Below are 22327 nucleotides of genomic sequence, written 5' to 3'. Positions count from 1 at the left end.
ACGCAAACACACATGCACTTTCATACTCACACACGCATTCAAAAAAGCTGTGGTTGAGGTTTTACAGTACTCTAGCCACATCACTTGAAGCCATCAGACCTAGGTTGAAATACTACACTGAACAAAAATATAAACCAGTCAGTATCTGGTATGACCACCATTTGCCTCATGCAAAGCGACACATCTCCTTCGCATAGAGTTGATCATGCTGTTGATTGTGGCCTGTGAAACGTTGTCCCACTCCTCTTCAATGGCTGTGCAAAGTTGCTGGATATTGGTGGGAACTGGAACACGCTGTCGTACACGTCGATCCAGAGCATCCCAAACATGCTCAATGGGTGATATGTCTGGTGAGTATGCAGGCCATTGAAGAACTGGGACATTTTTAGCTTACAGGAATTGTGTACAGATCCTTGCGACATGGGGATTAATCCGTGAAGAGCACACTTCTCCAGCGTGCCAGTGGCCACCAAAGGTGAGCTTTTGCTTACTGAAGTCGGTTACGACGCCGAACTGCAGTCAAGTCAAGACCCAGGTGAGCTTCCCTGAGACGGTTTCTGACAGTTTGCGCAGAAATTCTTCAGTTTGCAAACCCACAGTTTCATCAGCTGTCCGGGTGGCTCATCTCAGACGATCCCGCAGGTGAAGAAGCCGGATGTGGAGGTCCTGGGCTGGTGTGGTTACACGTGGTCTGCGGTTGTGAGGCCGGTTGGACACACTGCCAAATTCTGTAAAATGACGTTGGAGGCGGCATATGGTAGAGAAATGAACATTAAATTATCTGGCAACAGCTCTGGTGCACATTCCTGCAGTCAGCATGCCAATTGCACGCTCCCTCAAATCTTGAGACATCTGTGGCATTGTGTTGTGTGACAAAACTGCACATTTTAGAGTGGCCTTTTATTGTCCCCAGCACAAGGTGCACCTGTGTAATTATCATGATGTTTAATCAGCTTCTTGATATGCCACACCTGTCAGATGGATGGATTATCTTGGCAAAGGATAAATGCTCACTAACAGGGATGTAAACAAATTTGTGTACAAAATTTGAGAGAAATACGTTTTTTGTGCGTATGGAAAATTTCTGGGATCTTTTATTTCAGCTCATGAAACATGGGACCAACACTTTACATGTTGCGTTTATATTTTTGTTCAGTATATTTGAAATCTATCTAATACAAACTTTTTTGAGTTTTTTTGCCTGTGTGAGAGAAACATTTGTATTAGCATTACTTTAAGTTTAATATAAATGAAAGGTGCGTACAATCCTGTTACTCTGGTTGTGTAAGTTGCTGTTTTCACACAACTCTTTACCTAATTCACCACGGCTGTGCACATCTCGTGTTCTTACCCCCACCCTCTGTACTCTGAAACTCTCGTTATCCTCTATTCTAAAAACAAACAGTTCTTAGAACTTGTAGGAGAACACAGAGGACTCCGAATATTTGGCCACCTCATCCATTAGATATCTGTTGGTTAGACACATTGAGACAGTTGTGGTGGAACCAGCCATGACTAAGCATTTATAGGTCTACTATATAAGACCTCTGTTTGTTTCTGTATGTCAGAGCTCTCTGCCCAACACTCAAGAGTGTGGGGTCGACCAGCCTCATTATTGCAGGGCTCTCAACGATATCAAATAAAGATTGATTGTTTGAAGAAATGACAAAGTCTCTCACTTGATTAGAATTTCCACGACACCTGCCTGCCTGGAGTTCCAGGAAGCTGGGGTTTAGGATTTTTTTTGAATGTTCTATTGGTTCAATTGCAACAGGCAAGCTCAATCAAGCACAAATACAGTATTTGAGATGATTTGCACACACTTAATGTATTGTGAAACCTGTTGTAAAATGTATTTTAATGTTTAACATTTTTATTATAATGTATATTACTGCCTTAATTTTTGCTGGCAGCAGCTAATGGGGATCCATAATAAATACAAATACAAATTCAAATAGTATTTGAACCCAGGCCTGGAAGCCGTGTGGGTGAGGATGACTGTTGGTGACAAGAGTGTGACAGTTTGCACTCAGGCAGACCTATGTGACGTATTGACACTGGGATTTAGAGGTCAGGGATGACCATATAGCAGGCAACCCCCCTTGTTAATCCATTCAGTGTGTAATCCATCTGTGTCAGTCGAACAGTGTTACACCTCAACACTGTTGAAGCTATATCTTTTCGGACATTTAGGTATGCAACGCATCTCATTAGTCTTTCTGATGTTTTTTTGAGTGATGATGTCATTTTATTAAATGGAAACACTATGAGTGCCGTTAAAACCAGAGGCAATGATTGCCCTGTATGCAGGAATCCCCAGATGGATATCCACCAAACAGAGCCCACAAAGTGTTTAATGGAGACATATGCTGAGCGTGTTTGTCACGGTTTCGGCCGAGGCTGCTCCTCCTCCTGGTTCGGGCAGGCATCGGCGGTCGTCGTCCCCGGAGTACTAGCTGCCACCGATCTATGTTTCATGTTCGTTTGGTTTGGTCTTGATGTTGTACACCTGTGTCTAGTTAGTCCTCATTAGTGTTCTATTTAAGTCTCGTTGGGTGTGTCTGTGTTTGTGTGTGATTGTTCCTGTCGTATGTTTGCTTGTCAATTTCCTTATTCGCTCGGTTGAGTTTTACTCCACTGTGTTGGAGCGTTTTACGCACCTGTGTAGTGCGCCTTTTGTTTGTCGCCTACGTGCGTAGTTTCGCCTTCGGGCAAGTTTGTTCTGTTTTCCTTGTTGGATATTCCACTAAAGTCTTTTGGACTATACTTCGGTGTCCTGCGCTTGATTCCACCACTACACCCACCTACAGCATTTATGACAGAATCACACACCATAAGAATGGAATCAGCAGGAGCCGCAGCAGCCCAGGCGACGCTGGAGGACAGGGTCCGTGAACAGAGTGACCAGATCCTGCAGATGGGGTCCGCACTGCAGGAGGTGATCACCACCATCCGAGGCTGGGGGACTCCTACACCGCCATCCTCTCTGCCAGCCCCATCGGGAAGTCAGCCCATTCCCGCTCCGGAACCCAGAGGAGTTCGACTCTCGCTCCCGAGGGCCTACGATGGGACCGCGGCCTGGTGTCAGGGATTCCTTCTCCAGGTGGAGCTTTACCTGGCCACCGTGCACCCGGCGCCCTCGGGACATGAGAGCGTGTCCGCCCTGATCTCCTGCCTTTCCGGGAAGGCGTTGGAATGGGCCAACGCAGAGTGGAGGAGGATCGACGCGAACACCATCACCTACGACGAGTTCTCCCGCCGCTTCAGGGCGGTGTTTGACCATCCCCGGAGGGGAAAGCGGCGGGGAGCGTCTGGTCTTCCTCCGGCAGGGGAGGAGGAGTGCCCAGGAGTTCGCCTTAGAATTCCGTACTCTAGCGGCGGATGCAGGGTGGAATGAGCGGGCTCTCATCGATCACTACAGATGTAATCTACGCGAGGACGTCCGTAGGGAGCTGGCCTGTAGGGACACCAGCCTCTCGTTCGACCAGTTGGTCGACATGTCCATCAGGCTGGATAACCTGCTAGCTACCCGCGGACATTCCGAGGGGGGTCCGTCCATTTCACCCTCCAGCGCCTCCGAGCCGTGCCCCATGGAGCTTGGGGGCGCTGGCGCTAGAGAGCGGAGGAGGAAGAGCCCGAGGGGGCCTGTCTCCTGCACCAAGTGCGGTCGTGGAGGGCACACTGCGGCCAGGTGCTGGGGAGGGTTCTCAGAGGGAGAGGACAACAGGCCACGCACTGGGGGGGCCTCCCAGGTGAGTAGACGCCCCGCTTACCCAAAGCTTTCTGTTGCGCACTTTTGTATACCTGTTGGTTTTCCACAGGTTGCACCTCATTCCCAGCATAAGGCGCTAGTAGATTCAGGCGCAGCTGGGAATTTTGTTGATTGAAAGTTTTGTTTAGAGTTAGGGATCCCTCTCCTACCTGTTGACAAACCTTTTCCCGTACATGCCTTAGATAGCCGCCCGTTGGGGTCGGGGTTGATCAGGGAGGTCACAGCGCCACTTAGGACGTGTGCGCAGGGGGTCATGAAGAGACTATACAGCTGTATCTGATCGACTCTCCTGTGTACCCAGTGGTGCTGGGGATTCCCTGGTTAAGCACCCATAACCCTGCTATTTCGTGGCAACAGAGGGCTCTCGATGGGTGGTCTGCTCAGTGTGAGGGGCGATGTCTGGGTGTTTCCGTGGGGCGACTTCGGTGGAAAGTCCAAACCAAGTGCCCGCACTGCACATTCCGCCTGAATATGGGGATTTAGCTCTTGTGTTTAGCAAAACTAGGGCGACGCAGTTGCCTCCCCCATAGACAGGGGGATTGTGCGATTGATCTCCAGGCAGGAGCAGCGCTCCCACGGAGCCATGTGTATCCTTTGTCTCAAGAGGAGAGGAAAGCTATGGAGACTTACATAGCCGAATCTTTGAGACAGGGATACATTCGGCCTTCCATTTCCCCCGCCTCTTCGAGTTTCTTTTTTGTGAAAAAGAAAGATGGAGGGTTGCGCCCGTGCATTGATTACCGTGGTCTCAATCAGATTACTGTGAAATACAGTTATCCACTCCCTCTGATTGCGACCATGACGGAGTCTTGCATGGGGCGCGGTTTTTCACAAAATTGGATCTCAGGAGCGCGTATAACTTGGTGCGCATTAGGGAGGGCGATGAATGGAAAACGGCGTTTAGTACCACGTCAGGTCATTTCGAGTATCTTGTCATGCCATATGGGTTGATGAATGCTCCATCAGTCTTCCAATCCTTCGTAGATGACATTTTCCGGGATATGCAGGGACAAGGGGTGGTCGTGTACATTGATGATATTCTGGTGTACTCGTCTACCCGAGCCGAGCATATAACCCTGGTGCGGCGTGTATTGAGGAGGCTGTTGGAGCACGACCTATATGTCAAGGCAGAGAAATGTCTGTTTTTCCAGGAGTCGGTCTCCTTTTTGGGTTATCGGTTGTCCGCGTCAGGGGTGAGAATGGAGGTGGATCGTGTGTCCGCTGTGCGTAATTGGCAAACTCCAACCACTGTAAAAGAGGTGCAGCAGTTCTTGGGCTTTGCGAATTACTACCGGAGGTTTATCCGGGGTTTTGGACAGGTGGCAGCTCCCATCACGTCCCTTCTGAAGGGGGGGTCCGGTGCGCCTGCAGTGGTCAGCTGATGTGGACAGGGCCTTTGGGAGACTGAAGGACCTGTTTACGTCGGCTCCGGTGCTGGCGCATCCGGATCACACAATTCCATTTCAGGTTGAGGTGGACGCGTCTGAGGCTGGTATAGGGGCCGTTCTCTCTCAACGGTCCGGCTCGCCACCTAAACTCCGCCCCTGTGCTTTTTACTCCAAAAAGCTCAGCCCGGCGGAGCGTAACTATGACGTTGGGGACAGGGAGCTGTTAGCTGTAGTTCAAGCCCTTAAGGTGTGGAGGCATTGGCTTGAGGGGGCTCAACACCCTTTCCTCATTTTGACTGACCATCGGAACCTGGAGTACATCCGGGCAGCGAGGAGACTGAACCCTCGCCAGGCTCGATGGAGTATGTTTCTCACCAGGTTCGTATTTAAAATCACGTACATCCCTGGGTCCCAGAATGGTAAGGCAGATGCACTGTCCCGGCGGTATGACACGGAGGAGAGGTCCGTTGAGCCTACTCCCATACTACCGGAGTCTTGCCTTGTGGCACCGGTGGTGTGGGAGGTCGATGCCGAGATCGAGCGAGCGTTGCGTACCGACCCCAGCCCTCCACAATGTCCTGAGGGTCGGAGGTACGTTCCGCTCGAGATTCGGGATCGACTCATCTACTGGGCTCACACGTCACCCTCCTCTGGACATCCGGGTATTGGCCGGACAGTGCATTGCCTTAGCACTAAATACTGGTGGCCTACTTTGGCTAGGGATGTGAGGGTTTACGTCTCCTCCTGCTCGGTGTGCGCCCAGTGTAAGGCGCCCCGACATCTGCCCAGGGGTAAGTTACAGCCCCTACCCGTTCCACAACGACCATGGTCCCACCTCTCGGTGGATTTTGTAACAGACCTTCCCCTCTCTCAGGGGAATACCACCATCCTGGTCGTTGTGGACCGGTTCTCTAAGGCCTGTCGTCTTCTCCCTATGTCGGGTCTTCCTACTGCCCTACAGACCGCTCAGGCCCTATTTACCCACGTCTTCCGGCATTACGGGGTCCCCGAGGATATAGTGTCTGATCGAGGCCCTCAGTTTACCTCCCGTGTGTGGAGAGCGTTTATGGAGCGTTTGGGGGTCTCGGTTAGCCTTACCTCGGGGTACCACCGGAGAGTAACGGGCAGGTAGAACGTGTTAACCAGGATGTGGGTAGGTTTCTGAGGTCGTATTGCCAGGACCGGCCTGAGGAGTGGGCGCGTTACATTCCCTGGGCTGAGATGGCCCAGAACTCTCTCCGCCACTCCTCTACTAACCTAACCCCTTTCCAATGTGTATTGGGTTACCAGCCGGTTCTGGCACCATGGCAGCAGAGCCAGATCGAGGCCCCTGCGGTGGATGATTGGATGAGGCGCTCGGAAGAGACGTGGAACGCTGCCCACGTCCACCTGCAGCGGGCCGTCCTTCGTCACAAGGCGAGCGCCGATCTCCACCGCAGTGAGGGGCCGGTGTACGCACCCGGAGATCGAGTCTGGCTCTCTACCAGAAACCTGCCCCTCCGCCTGCCCTGCCGGAAGCTGGGTCGGCGGTTTGTGGGGCCCTTTAAAGTCCTGAGAAGATTGAACGAGGTGTGTTATAGGTTACATCTACCTGTTGAATATTAACCCCTCGTTCCATGTGTCTCTTCTCAGGCCGGTGGTAGCTGGTCCACTCCAGGACAATGAGATAGGAGAGACTCCTCCGCCCCCATTGGACATCGAGGGGGCTCCGGCGTACACCGTTCGGTCCATCTTGGACTCCAGACGCCGATGGGGGGTCTCCAGTATCTCGTGGAGTGGGAGGGGTACGGCCCGGAGGAGCGGTGCTGGGTGCCGCGGAGGGACATCCTAGACCCATCTCTCCTGTCGGAGTTCCACCGGGACCATCCCGCGCGCCCTGCTCCGCGCCTCCTGGTCGTCCCCGAGGCCGGGGTCGGCGCACGGCTGGAGCCGCTGCGTCAAGGGGGGGGTACTGTCACGGTTTCGGCCGAGGCTGCTCCTCCTCCTGGTTCGGGCAGGCATCGGCGGTCGTCGTCCCCGGAGTACTAGCTGCCACCGATCTATGTTTCATGTTCGTTTGGTTTGGTCTTGATGTTGTACACCTGTGTCTAGTTAGTCCTCATTAGTGTTCTATTTAAGTCTCGTTGGGTGTGTCTGTGTTTGTGTGTGATTGTTCCTGTCGTATGTTTGCTTGTCGATTTCCTTATTCGCTCGGTTGAGTTTTACTCCACTGTGTTGGAGCGTTTTACGCACCTGTGTAGTGCGCCTTTTGTTTGTCGCCTACGTGCGTAGTTTCGCCTTCGGGCAAGTTTGTTCTGTTTTCCTTGTTGGATATTCCACTAAAGTCTTTTGGACTATACTTCAGTGTCCTGCGCTTGATTCCACCACTACACCCACCTACAGCATTTATGACAGTGTTAACATGTTGGGACAAGCACACAAACATGGTCTCTGGGGGATCTATTAAAAAGGTTGGCCAGATTGTTTTGGAAAATCTGTTGTTTCCAGGTTGTTTCGGTTTATTTGTTGGGGGGAAGTAGCCTGTATAAGATAATACAAATGTTACTTTTATTTTATCTGACTTGTTTCTCATTAGCAAAGGCTTCCAAATAACCAATAAATACTACAAAAACATCATTTGCGTACTTTGAGCTGGTGGGAACCTTTAGGGAGTAATTCCTACACTCTTAAAAAAAAGGTGCTATCTAGAACCTAAAAGGGTTCTTCGGCTGTCCCCATAGGAAAACCCTTTGAAGAACCCTATTTGGTTACAGGTAGAACAATTTTGGTTCAAGGTAGAACCCTTTTTCGTTCCATGTAGAAGCCTTTCCACAGACGGTTCTACATGGAACCCAAAAGGTTTCTACTTGGGGCCAAAAAGGGTTATCCTATGGGGACAGCTGAAGAATGCTTTTGGAACCCTTTTTTCTCAGTGTATAATTCATAGACTCTATGCTGAATTAACTAAAAACTCACTCAGTATGGATTTAGAATGTTATAAAATGGTGAGATAGTAAATGTGTACTATATTCTAAAGGGGAAGGGAGTAGAACAGTGTTGTCCAACACTGACCAGTTGTCTTTCCCCCCGTCCCTCTTTCAGGAGAACCCGTACCTGTGTAGTGACGAGTGTGACGCCTCTAACCCGGACCTGGCTCACCCTCCCCAGCTGATGCAGGACCGTGAGACCAGCGGCCTCATCACCTACTGGCAGACGGTGACGTGGAGACGCTTCCCGGAGCCCCTGCTGGCCAACATCTCCCTGGCCTGGAACAAGAGCCTGGAGCTGACCGACGACATCCAGGTCACCTTTGAGTATGGCCGCCCCACCATCATGGTGCTGGACAAGTCCCTGGACAAAGGGCGCACCTGGCAGCCCTACCAGTTCTACGCTGACGACTGCATGGACGCCTTCGGCATGCCCGCCAAGCGGGTGCAGGACCTGTCAGCAACAAATGTGACTCGGGTCATCTGTACCGAGCAGTACTCTCGCTGGGTGGGCTCCAAGAACGAGAAGGTGCTGCGCTTTGAGGTGATGGCACGCTTTGCTATCTTCGCAGGGCCCAAGCTGCTCAACATGGACAGCCTGTACACACGCATGGAGAGTATGAAGGGCCTGAGGGACTTCTTCACCTTCACCAACCTGAGACTGAGGCTGCTGAGGCCGGCCCTAGGGGGAACCTACTTCCAGAGAGACAACCTCCTCAAATACTTCTACGCTGTCTCCAACATAGATGTACCAGCCAGGTAAATACACACACCCCTACCTTTCTTTGCCTTATTGGACAATATCTCTTGCAAAGATATTTGAGTCAGGGTCTTTTTTTGCAGTCAAATTACAAAATGCACAGTTATACTGTACAGTGTACACTGTATACAATAGTCCAGAAGGAAAGAGTGGCCAAGGTTTTGGTTTCTGATGAGGAGCTGTGCAGGAAATTGTCTGAAACACAAACCGGCTTGATACTGCCAAAGAAACGGTCACTCTTTCTGCTGACAGTCAGATCTATAGCAATCCAATCTTGGTGCTAAATTCAGTAACCTTCGCTAATATAAATATTGATAAAAATGAATGAATTAGCCCCTCCAGGCATCATTGCATTGCCCAAACCTCCGGTAATACAAGCCGTCAATCAATAGTTATTCCTGTACGTAAAAGAGCAAATTGTTTTTAAAGCGGGTTGGGGATGGGGGTAGGAGAAGTTGAGCGGTCAAATGGACACATAGAGATAAGGTAAAGAGCCCATGACTGATGTTCACTGGTTTATAATGATCAGGGAATAGGGAAATGTTAAGCTAATACCCACCGGAAAATCCTTCTTGGATATTTTGTTCATCCCTCAGTATTGAGAAGTGCTTGCAGTGTTTAAATGAAAGGGATTGGACGGCCTCCCTGATGGCCCGTGTGTGTGTGTGCCTCCCTAAATGGACTGCACACAGAGATGGAGGAGGCCCAGGGCTCTGTAATGACATCAGGCCCATCAGCACAGGGACGGAACTGCCTCCTTCTCCTCCTCCTCCTACTCCCCCTTTTCTCTACTCGTCTCCCTCTTCTCCTCCTCCTCCACCTCCTCTTCCCCTTCTCTCCTCCCCGTCCTCCTACTCCACCCCCCTCCCCCTCCTCCTCCTCCTCCTCCTCCTCCTCCTCACATTCCCCTTCCTCCTCTCCTCCACCTGCTCCTTCTCCTTCTCCACTCCCTCTTCCTCCTCCTCCTCCTCCTCCTCATATTCCCCTTCCTCCTCTCCTCTCCTGCTCCTTCTCCTTCTCCACCCCCTCTTCCTCCTCCTCCTCCTCTTCTTCCTCCTCCTCCTCCTCACATTCCCCTTCCTACTCTCCTTCCCCTGCTCCTGCTCCTTCTCCTTCTCCACCCCCTCTTTCTCCTCCTCCTCCTCCTCCTCCTCCTCCTCCTCCTCCTCCTCCTCCTCACATTCCCCTTCCTCCTCTCCTCCCCCTGCTCCTGCTCCTGCTCCTTCTCCTTCTCCACCCCCTCTTCCTCCTCTTCCTCCTCCTCCTCCTCTCATTCCCCTTCCTCCTCTCCTCCCCCTGCCCCTGCTCCTTCTCCTTCTCCACCCCCTCTTCCTCCTCTTCCTCCTCCTCCTCCTCCTCCTCACATTCCCCTTCCTCCTCTCCTCCCCCTGCTCCTTCTCCTTCTCCTTCTCCACCCCCTCTTCCTCCTCCTCCTCCTCCTCCTCACATTCCCCCTGCTCCTTCTCCTTCTCCACCCCCTCTTCCTCCTCTTCCTCCTCCTCCTCCTCCTCCTCTCCTCCCCCTGCCCCTGCTCCTCCCTCCTTCCTCCTTCCTCTCCTCCAAGTGCTAGTTTGAAGCGGCCTCAAGGAGGAAGGACCGTAGCTTGCCTGTCCCTTCCCTGGCACAAATTATTTTGAGAAACAGCAGACTAGAGAAAACCAGATGCATCTGTTCTCCCATTCTGTCTGTGAACCTGTTAAAAGAAGGATAGAACAAGAAGAAAATAAGGAGACCATTCTCGGACCTTCACTCTGGTCACTCAGTGTTCGTGGGATCATTATTTCCCACAGCCTGAAGTGAATCTGTCTGCTTAGAAAACGACTAAACCGCACACACACAAGCCTGATATGGCAACATCTAAATAATCACCAGCTGGTGTGGATGAAGTTGAGTTGGCCGGGTAGTCTACAAATAGAATATTACAAAATCATTATGGTGGGAAGCCTATTTGTGTCCAGAAGGCATTTGAAAACCCTTGGTTTGTATTATATAAACACTGTCTAAATTAATCATATTTTGACAATCAGGAAAAAATTAAATAAGGGGTGAAAATAGGGAAGCTGTGATGAGTGTGATGAAAGGAGTCAGGCGCAGGAGGGTAATCACCGAATACAGAGTTTATTCCTTCGTTGACACACAAATGCGCTCAAATAGCGATCAACGAAACAGGCACAGGGGAAACTCTCATCCCCGGCAAATACACTGTAATGGTAGAATCCAATAATACATAGGCACAGGGGAAAATCTACCCTGGCAACAAAATGTACGAGTAGCTCCACCGAGCTATACTACTCTCACAACTAACAATCACCCACAAGGACAAGGGGGCAGAGGGAACACTTATACACAGACTAATGAGGGGATTAGAACCAGGTGTGTGTGATTGACAAGACAAGACAAATGTGATGATGATTGGGGCGGCAGTGGTTAGTAAGCCGGTGACGACGAACGCCGAAGCCTGCCCGAACAAGGAGGGGAGGCAGCCTCGGCCGAAGTCGTGACAGTACCCCCCCTTGACGTGCAGCTCCAGCAGCGCACCAACCCCGGCTTCGGGACGGCCAGGAGGACGCGGAGCAGGGCGAGCCGGATGGTGACGGTGGAAATCCCTCAGGGAGGGATCGAGGATATCCCTCACCGGGACCCAGCACTGTTCCACCGGACCGTACCCCTCCCACTCCACAAGGTACTGAAGGCCCCCCACCCGACACCTCGAATCCAGGATGGACCGGACAGAGTTCTGCTCCGCCGGGCTGAGCTTCTTAGAGAAGAAGGCACAGGGGCGGAGCTTGGGTGGCGTGCCCGAGCATTGGGACAGGACAGTGCCTATCCCTAGCTCGGACGCTTCCACCTCCACCACGAACGGTAGTGATGGATCGGGGTGGGCCAGTACCGGAGCTGAGGTGAACAGACCCTGCAGTCTCCTGAAGGCCAGGTCAGCCTCAGCAGACCAGCGGAGCCGGGACGGCCCACCCTTCAACAGGGATGTAATGGGAGCTGCGACCTTGCCAAAGCCCCGGATAAACCTCCGATAGTAGTTGGCAAAGCCAAGGAAGCACTGCACCTCCTTAACCGTGGTTGGAGTCGGCCAATTACTCACGGCTGAAATGCGATCTCCCTCCATCTCCACACCTGAGGTGGTAATGTGGTATCCGAGGAAGGAGACGGACTGCTGGAAAAACATACACTTCTCTGCCTTGGCATAAAGGTCATTTTCCAACAGTCGGGCCAGCACTTTGTGAACCAGGGACACATGCTTGGCACGAGTAGCGGAATACACCAGGATGTCATCGATGTAGACCACTACACCGCGACCAAGCATGTCCCGAAACACCTCGTTCACAAAGGACTGGAAGACGGATGGAGCATTCATCAAACTGTAGGGCATCACCAGGTATTCATAATGCCCCGTGGTTGTGCTGAATGCTGTCGTCCACTCATCCGCCTCCCGAACACGCACCAGGTTGTGTGCACTCCTGAGATCTAGCTTAGTGAAGAAGCGCGCCCCATGCATTGACTCAATCACTGAAGTAATGAGGGGGAGAGGTTAACTAAATCTAATCTTCTCCTTGTTCAGTGATCGATAATCAATGCACGGGCGCAGACCGCCGTCTTTCTTCTTCACAAAGAAGAAACTCGAGGAGGCGGGTGAAGTGGAGGGATGTATATACCCCTGGCCCAGGGACTCGGAGACGTATGTTTCCATAGCCTCCGTTTCAGCCTGCGACAGGGGGTACACATGACTCCTGGGAGGTACAGCGTCTACCCGAAGGTTTATTGCGCTATCCCCCGCCCGATGAGGTGGTAATTTAGTCGCACGCGTCTTAGAAAACACGTGCGCCAAATCGAGGTATTCGGGGGGAATGCGCACGGTGGAGGTACCGTCTGGACTTTCCACCGTGGTTGCACCAACGGAAACATTTAGACACCTACCCTGACACTCTCGCGACCACCCCGTGAGAGCCCTGTGCGGCCATGAGAAGGTGGGGTTGTGGAGTGCTAGCCAATGGATACCTAATACCACAGGGAAAGCAGGAGACTCAATAATCGAAAAAATAACCTGCTCACAATGTGTCTCCTGGGTGATCATGGTGACTGGTATAGTGACTTCCGTAACAAACCCGGACCCTAATGGTCGACAATCGAGTGCTCTGATGGGGAGTGGAATGGATAGGGGAACCAATGAAATGCCTTGACGGCGTGCGAATGCCCTGTCCATAAAGTTCCCAGCTGCGCCTGAATCGACTAGCGCCTTACACTGGGGGAACTACCATGTGATCGGGAAAGTGGATACGTAGGGTACAGTGCGCAGCAGAGGGCTCTGAACAAGTGTAGGTGTTCGATACCTGGGGTGATGCGTGAGTGCCCTGCCTGCCGCCTCCAGGCCCAAAAGAACGTTGACTACGACGTGTGGTGTACTGTCCCTTCGTGCCACCAGAGTGGCACTGTCGCTGTCCTCCTCCGCTCTCTCGGCCGGCGGCTCCACCCAGCTCCATCGGCTCGGGATCCGAGTCGTCCGGGGTGGAAACGGGCAGACCCCTACCAGGACGTCTTCTGGCTGCCAGCAGGTTGTCCAAACGAATGGCCATGTCCACCAGTTTATTGAAGGTCAACATGGTGTCCCGGCAGGCTAGCTCCCGTCGGACGTCCTCCCACAGATGGCACCAGAAATGGTCGATCAGGGCCTGCTTGTTCCACCCGGACCCCGCTGCCAGCGTCTGAAACTCCAAAGCGAAGTCCTGCGCGGTCCTCGTCCCCTGCCTCAGGTGGACCAGCCGCTCGCCCGCCTCTCGAACCTCAGGCGGGTGATCGAAGACCGCCCGAAAGAGGCGAACGAACTCCCCGTAGTCCTCCAACGCGGCTCCTCCTTCGTTCCACACCGCGTTGGCCCACTCCAGGGCTTTCCCACAGAGGCAGGAAACGAGGACGGACACCTTCTCCCGCTCCGATGGCGCCGGCCTGATGCTGGAGAAGTACAGCTCCATTTGAAGGAGGAATCCCTGGCACAGCGCCGCTGTCCCATCAAACGCCCGTGGTCGGGATATCTGGATCCCTCCGGGTGCTGGGGTGTAGGTGGCTGGATCCGGTTGGCCAGCTGGTCTCGACAGATCGGGTCCTCTCCTCTCCAGGCATTGGACGACCTGAAGAACCTGATCCATCGCTTCCCCCAAACTGGCCAGCATCGTGGAATGCTCTTCGACCCGTGCCACGACTCCAGGCATGCGCCCTTCTCCTGCTGAGTCCATGACGGGTGGGTGATTCTGTGATGAGTGTGATGAAAGGAGTCAGGCACAGGAGGGTAATCACCAAATACAGAGTTTATTCCTTTGTTGACACACAAATGCGCTCAAATAGCGATCAACGAAACAGGCACAGGGGAAACTCTCATCCCTGGCAAATACACTGTAACGGTAGAATCCAATAATACATAGGCACAGGGGAAAATCTACCCTGGCAACAAAATGTACGAGTTGCTCCACCGAGCTATACTACTCTCACAACTAACAATCACCCACAAGGACAAGGGGGCAGAGGGAACACTTATACACAGACTAATGAGGGGATTAGAACCAGGTGTGTGTGATTGACAAGACAAGACAAATGTGATGATGATTGGGGCGGCAGTGGTTAGTAAGCCGGTGATGACGAACGCCGAAGCCTGCCCGAACAAGGAGGGGAGGCAGCCTCGGCCGAAGTCGTGACAGAAGCTGTCATTGATAGGTGGATTGGGGTGAGAGTGACCACTGTCCAGTCCCTAACAACTGGATGTTCCGGTTTTCAGGGGAAATGGAAAGAGAGCATGTGATATGACTTCCACTTTTGGACGTTAACAAGGCAACTCTCCATCTTAACTCCTCCCACATTTACTGGATTGGTTGAACAGTGCGGAAGATAACCTCCCCCGACATTTTTTTAAAATTCTGGTCAAGAATAGGGGGATCTAGTTTCAGGCGTTTATTTTACGCCTGCTACGTTAGGTTAGTGTGAGAGTGACCCTGGTGCCTACAGTATTATCAGATGGCTCCAGTTGTTGGGTGTAATTTATTGGCATAGCCATCATTCGTCTGACCTTCCTCTATTACACAATGATAGGAGACGTCAAGCTGTCAGCAGAGACCACAGTGTCAGACAGACAGAGGCCCCACTAATGCTGTCTTCATCTGCCTGGGCTATGTGTAAACTTTGGTCTTGTTTCGGCACCCTTCACAGTGGGGAAAAGGACCTTGACACTAACAATTATTATTATATTGAACCATTTTCCACAAAAGTTTGAGTTTCACAGGCTTTTCTCAAGTTAGGGTTCCAGGCACCAACGTTTGCCTGCTGGGTTTCTGTTAATTTTTTTCTCCAAAACCTGGGTAGTGAGAATGTCCTATAGTATGATGTTAGGCCTGATCATCCTTCCACACAGTCTAACTAAGTGACTGTGGAACAGGGGATTTCCTTGGGCTGGGACTAGGGAGACACATGGGCAACCTGATTATATAAGTGTGGCGGAATACCTCTGCGTGCTAACATGATAAATCTTTTCCACAATAAGGATCCTGTGGGCAGAGCTGACAGTGACATTTTGACCTCTCTCCCTTTAAATCGCCTGCTTCCTCTCCCGTTGGAAAACAGCTCCATGTAAAAAAATATATACAATTATCCAGATGGTAAGTTCGTAGGAAGTAAGTGGATTATGGGAGAGACCAATAGGACAGACAGAGAAGGCACTATATTTCTCTCCAGCTCCTCCCGATCCAACCACCTCTAAACATGCACCACCCCAGCCCACAATGGCTGTTAATAATATAGTAATATATAGAACACAGGCATGACTTTGTTAACTGTGTTTAGCAGTGTTGGAATGAGAACTCTACCATTGGAGAGAGTTTTCCAGTCTATCATTCATATCCACACAGACAGTCCAGTTGGCATCACATCCAGACAGTGTCAAACAGTGTCCTCTCAGGCTCGTGTACAGTATGGAGCTCAGAGAGGCTTTTCTCCATTGCTGGTGTTGCTGCGCTGTGTTGTGACTGTGGAGGGATTTGAGCTGTGAAGGAGACAGGGTGGGTAAAGTTACGAGGAGCCCAGAGAGAGTCTGTCCCTAAGACGACAGTCTGTCACACCTGACAGTGACAGCAGTGACCCTCCCAGCCTTAGGGGCCTGTCCAATCACAGATGTGAAAAGTATTATGGGATATATCCTTTCACTGTCACTGTGACAAGGGGCTGGTCTCTGAGACCATTATTTTACCTGCCTATGCCTTTGTAAGGTCATTATTTGAGCGGGGTAAAAAGGACACGTGTATCTGGAACTGACTCAACTGAGGGCACACTCTGGATAGATTGCGTTCTTCCACCTCTGGCCTGCTGGTCCCCCTACCTCTGCGGAAGCACAGTTCCCGCTCAGCCCAGTCAAAACTGTTCGCTGCTCTGGCACCCCAATGGTGGAACAAGCTCCCTCACGACGCCAGGACAGCGGAGTCACTGACCACCTTCCGGAGACACTTGAAACCCTACCTCTTTAAGGACAAAATCCCTCCTGAGATGTGTGCAAACCTGGTGGCCAACTACAAGAAACGTCTGACCTCTGTGATTGCCAACAAGGGTTTTGCCACCGTGTACTAAGTCATGTTTTGCAGAGGGGTCAAATACTTATTTCCATCATTAAAATGCAAATCAATTTATAACATTTTTGACATGCGTTTTTCTTGATTTTTTTGTTGTTATTCTGTCTCTCACTGTTCAAATAAACCTACCATTAAAATTATAGACTGATAATTTCTTTGTCAGTGGGAAAACGTACAAAATCAGCAGGGGATCAAATACTTTTTTCCCTCACTGTATATATAAAACAAATGAAAATTAAAAATATAGTCTAAAAATTAAAAATTAAGTGGTTGTCCCACTGGCTATCATAAGGTGAATGCACCAATTTGTAAGTCGCTCTGGATAAGAGCGTCTGCTAAATGACGTAAATGTAATATGACGTAAATCTCTGTAGAGCACGGAAGAACAAATGTCAGTATGACCTCAGCACAACTCTCTTGTCTTGGGTAAGGCAAGGGTGGATATTAAGTTAATGCACTGCTGCTACTGTGTCTATAGGCTACAGTCTTTCTGTTCGTTTTTGCTTTGGTCTGCAATTCCTTGTGCATGATGTAGGATTTGGCCTAGTTTTGGGAGCAGCTCGTGCTTCTAGAGCGGAATCGTGTGCTGTGGAGCAGTAGCATGAGGAAAGGCATTATGAATGTAAGGGTTGCAGGGTGGGAGTGAGGGTAGAAGGCCACTTAAACAACTCTCATGAGACTTGTGAGTTTGCTTCTAAAAAAAACCTTATGCCATCACAATCAGAGCTGTCTGTCAAACATCCAGCAATGGGCCTTAGCTTCAGTGAGAGCGAGGTCAAATGATCAGTCGCGCCCTGTCTGGAGTCAGCAAACTACAAGGGAATGGATGCCTGCCCTTGCATTGTACAAGTAATTATATACAGTACATCATATATCATTACTGGTATGTTCAGTATGTGTTGTTGGTAGCACTGAATCAAAACCCACAGGACTGTTAATTGAGTGGGAAGTCCTCTTCATCAGATTCTTCTGTTTTCTGGTCTTCCTCATCTTTCTGCTAAGTCCTGCAGCAATTAATGAGGGGATGAGTGTAGTCAGTATTCAGCCAGTACATTACATTACTTTTCATGATGTTCTGATTCAGCTCTTTCTTTCTTTCTCTCTCGATAGCATCCTCTTCTACCTGCCATCCAATCCTGTACCTGTATGTTGAGAAAAGGTTTCTTTTGAAAAGATTATCAAGAATGATATGCTTCTGGAGGAAACTGCAAGGCGTCACTTAGTTAGTGCACATACAGTATGTTTGTCTGAGGGATACTGCCAATAGAGCCGAAACCTGGCTGGCATGATGACACCTGTGCACGACACAAAATAGCACACACTCACACAGTGGCACGGAGTGTAGTAACATTTTGTAGAATCACGCTGACTCAGCACTTGATTTTGCCTGTGAACTTTGTGTTGCTTTGTCAATCAGTATTTTCCATCGAGCCACATGCTCTTGTCATTAATCTTTTCCTTGGTATTCCTAACATTTTCAAGACTGTCTGCAGAAACGGACCGTTCTAGAAAATGTATGTGAAATGCATTATGTGTTATTATGTCTGTGTATAACTTTCATTTGAAAGCCTTTTAAGGAATTGATGTCTGCTCCCACTGAATGTATAGTTGGCCAACAGTATATCAGGACAGTGTGCCTGTTCACAAGGCATACTGTACTGAACCATAGTTTTCCACCAGTTCTTTTCTCTCTGTGTTTCCCTGTAGGGGAGTAGCTTATTGTATGACTAATGATGCTCTGCCCAGGCTTAGGATGATAACAGAGTTAACCCGTCCATGCTTTCTGCCCTGTCGGTCTCAGCTTTGGGTTGCAGATGAATTATGAAAATAGAAAACACTGCTCGCCGTCTGGCACTCCAACACTTACAGTACAACCCTAATGCCGCTAATGAAATTAACATTTCAGGGGGTTGGAACATGAGGAATTAATGCTGTCATCTCAGGAAGTAAGCTCTGTATGAGTGGAGAACAGCATCCTCCCTCCCTCGCTCCCTCTCCCCAGTCCCCCTGCTCTGCTATATTTTTTTTTTGGGGGGGGGGTCTATTACTGTAGGATCGTCATTACCCAATGAGAGGAAACAGCCATTTTACACTGTGAGCTTCTAGTGTGTCAATTTGTGAATAAAAAAAGTAATCCTCTGACTAGCTTTTGCATTGTCACTCAGCAGATTACGGATAATTTTAGGTATTTTATCGTCATAGTTCATTGTCAGAAACTCTATCCTCCAGATTGCTGAAGATGCAAAGCAAGAGGAAGATAAAAAAGGTTTATATTTGTAGAGGGAAATATTGAAATGTACATTTACAAGGGCTTAATTGAGGGAGTAAAACATCATTTGAAGTGAAGAGCGGTTTGTTTCCCCAATGATGCCAGTATTTTCAAAGGTTACTGAGCGGACAATTTGTCTCTTAGGAAAAGGCTGGAATATCTGGGTTTTATGCAGCGAGCAATGTTTGCAGAGATGGGATCTTTGAAAGGCTTCTAAGTGTTGGATCCTACTGCCAGCAGCACCTCAGGCGTAAATATCATGGCAGCCTACATGGATCCCATGCCCCCAGGGGCCCAAACAAAAGAGGGTGTCCTTATGAAGGCAAACAGAATATTTCAGCAGCACGCTGTCCCTCATCAAATTTTCATCTGCCCAATTCTATGATGAGGAGGACTATTTTTGGTGCAGCTCCATCACAGTAGGAGAACCCTGGCCAGCCAACCTGTCCATTCGTCCTCTAATGATCGAGAGCATACGGTTCATTATCATTACCCAGCTAGCACATTTGGTTCTTTGGAAGTTATGGGAATCCACGTTTTTGGTTTCCCATTGGTTCTGGGAATGAAGCCATACGTTTCCTGAATAGTAAAACTGAACGTTTTTAAAACGTTCTGAGAAAGTAAGTGAACATTTGACCTGTTCTGGGAACATACATTTTTAGGTTGCAGGGAGGTTCTGAGAACATTTTACTATGGTTCCCTGAACGTTTTACTGGGAGTTTTTTTTTACGCTCTGAGAACGGAAATTATTGTTTATTTTGAGTTTTTTTAATAACTTCCTTAAAACCTTCACTGAATGTTTCAATAAGACTTTTGATAACACTGCTAGATTAGGCTAATTTTATTTATTTATTGTGGCACGGCTTCAGTGATATTCAAACCTATGATCTTCGGTTCTCTATCCATTAGTCCACTGCACATCAGGATGGAGCTAGCATGCCATGTTTTTTTTAACTCATACAAAGCTGATCCTTTTAGTCTATTCAAACAGACCTAATTTCATTAAGATCAGGTGTGGCCAATTAGTGGGTGCAGCCAAAACACCTGAACACACTTAACAAGATAGAGGATAGAGTGAATTTTGTTGATGCTGAGAATGGAATGTATATGTTTATAAAAAAACATTATTAGAACATTCTTTGAATGTTACTAATGTTTTCTTGTGGTTTTTATGGAAAGTTTTCTTAATGTTCTGAGAACACTATTTTAAATAGAACCATGAGGAAATCTGCAAAAAATGTTATGCTGAAGTTGTGAAATTCCCACAAAAGAACGTTGTTTCTTAACGGTCTCTGAACATTCTGAGAACAGGACTTTAAATAGGACCATGAGGAAACCTGTAAGAAACGTTATTCTGAAGTACTGAAATTCCCACAGAAGAACGTTGTTTCTTAACGTTCTCAGAACTATTTGAGAACATTTCCAATGTCAAACCAGTTGGAGAACGTTCCTAGAACATTACCAAAAATTTAATTAAATGTAACATGTTTGAACTTTTAGGATAGTGTTCTGTTAAAGTAATGAAATACCAAGACAATAACGTCCCTTAAATGTACTGTGAATGTTCCAAAGCCAAGCAACTATCCTGTACCATTGTTCAGCGTTTTTGACACAAATGTCAACTGTACTAGTTGTTCAGGCTCTGATCTTGTCCCATCTTGATTACTGTCCGGTAATATGGTCAGGTGCAGGAAAGAAAGACCTAGCAAATCTGAAGCTGTCTCAAAACAAAGCAGCACGCCTTGCCCTTAACTGCATACACAGAACTAACATCAACAACACGTATGATAGTCTTTCATGGTTGTGGGTTGAGGAGAAATTGACTACTTCTCTTCTAGTGTTTTTAAGAAACATTTGTGTGATGAAAATGCCTAAACACTTAAATAATCTATTTGCATACACTTCAATCAGACATACAGTACATACCCCACCAGACACGCCACTATGGGTTTCTTCGCGGTACCCAATCCAAAAAACAGATTTAATGCGTCGCTCAGTTATGTATAGAGCCATGCCATCGTGGAATGCTCTGCCACCAGAGGTTACTCAGGCAAAAAGCAAGTTTAGCTTTAAAAAACAGATTTAAAAAACATATTGTATCACAGCGCCTCTCGTCTTTCTAAAGATCAAATGTAACTGTACTGTATATAAGAATATGAATATGTATACAGTACCAGTCCAAAGTTTGGACACACCTACTCATTCAAGGGTTTTTCTTATTTTTTAAAAACTATTTTCAACATTGTATAATAATAGTGAAGACATCAAAACTATGAAATAACACATATGGAATCATGTAGTAACCAAAGCAGTGTTAAACAAATCGAAATATATTTTATATTTGAGATTCTTCAAAGTAGCCACCCTTTGCCTTGATGACAGCTTTGCACACTCTTGGCATTCTCTCAACCAGCTTCATGAGGTAGTCACCTGGAATGTATTTCAATTAACAGGTGTGCCTTGTTAAAAGTTAATTTGTGTAATTTCTTTCCTTCTTAATGCGTTTGAGCCAATCAGTTGTGTTGTGACAAGGTAGGGGGGGTATACAGAAGATAGCCCTATTTGGTAAAAGACCAAGTCCATATTATGGCAAGAACAGCTCAAATAAGCAAAGAGAAACGACAGTCCATCATTACTTTAAGACATGAAGGTCAGTCAATCCGGAAAATGTCAAGCACTTTGAAAGTTTCTTCAAGTGCAGTCGCAAAAACCATCAAGCTCTATGATGAAACTAGCTCTCATGAGGACCACCACAGGAATGGAAGACCATGAGTTACCTCTGCTGCAGAGGATAAGTTCATTAGAGTTACCAGCCTCAGAAGTTGCAGCCCAAATAAATGCTTCACAGAGTTCAAGTAACAGACACATCTCAACATCAATTGTTCAGAGGAGACTATGTGAATCAGGCCTTCATGGTCGAATTGCTGCAAAGAAACACTACTAAAGGACACCCATAAGAAGAAGATACTTGCCTGGGCCAAGAAACATGAGCAATGGACATTAGACCGGTGGAAGATTTTTGGTTCCAACCGCTGTGTCTATGTGAGACGCGGTGTGGGTGAACGGATGATCTCCACATGTGTATTTTCCACCGTAAAGCATGGAGGAGGAGGTGTTATGGTGTGGGGGTGCTTTGCTGGTGACACTGTCTGTGATATATTTAGAATTCAAGGCACATTTAACCAGCATGGCTACCACAGCATTCTGCAGCGATACGCCATCCCATCTGGTTTGGGCTTAGTGGGACTGTCATTTGTTTTTCAACAGGACAATGACCCAACACACCTCCAGGCGGTGTAAGGGCTATTTTACCAAGAAGGAAAGTGATGGAGTGCTGCATCAGATGACCTGGCCTCCACAATCCCCCGACCTCAACCAAATTGAGATGGTTTGGGATGAGTCGGACCACAGAGTGAAGGAAAAGTAGCCATCAAGTGCTCAGCATATGTGGAAACTCCTTCAAGAATGTTGGAAAAGCATTCCAGGTGAAGCTGGTTGAGAGAATACCAAGAGTGTGCAAAGCTGTCATCAAGGCAAAGGGTGGCTATTTGAAGAA

At 48.7% G+C, this 22327-nt stretch overlaps 1 protein-coding gene across 3 annotated transcripts in view; it reads left to right on the top strand.

The window, feature by feature from the left end:
- The window catches only part of LOC121584505 (netrin-G2), an 80631-nt gene that overhangs the window by 9997 nt on the left and 48307 nt on the right, over positions 1 to 22327 (top strand). For all 3 annotated transcript variants that reach the window (XR_006003729.2, XM_041900413.2, XM_041900412.2), the window contains exon 3: positions 8242 to 8885. Coding sequence is in view for 2 of the 3 variants with exons in the window: in XM_041900413.2 (XP_041756347.1) it covers positions 8242 to 8885 (644 nt within the window). In the remaining variant the exon portion in view is untranslated. The remainder of the gene's footprint in view (positions 1 to 8241; positions 8886 to 22327) is intronic.

Source organism: Coregonus clupeaformis, chromosome 16 (assembly GCF_020615455.1).
Source record: "Coregonus clupeaformis isolate EN_2021a chromosome 16, ASM2061545v1, whole genome shotgun sequence".
Taxonomy (NCBI): domain Eukaryota; kingdom Metazoa; phylum Chordata; class Actinopteri; order Salmoniformes; family Salmonidae; genus Coregonus; species Coregonus clupeaformis.
This window is presented reverse-complemented; position numbering and strand designations above follow the sequence as displayed.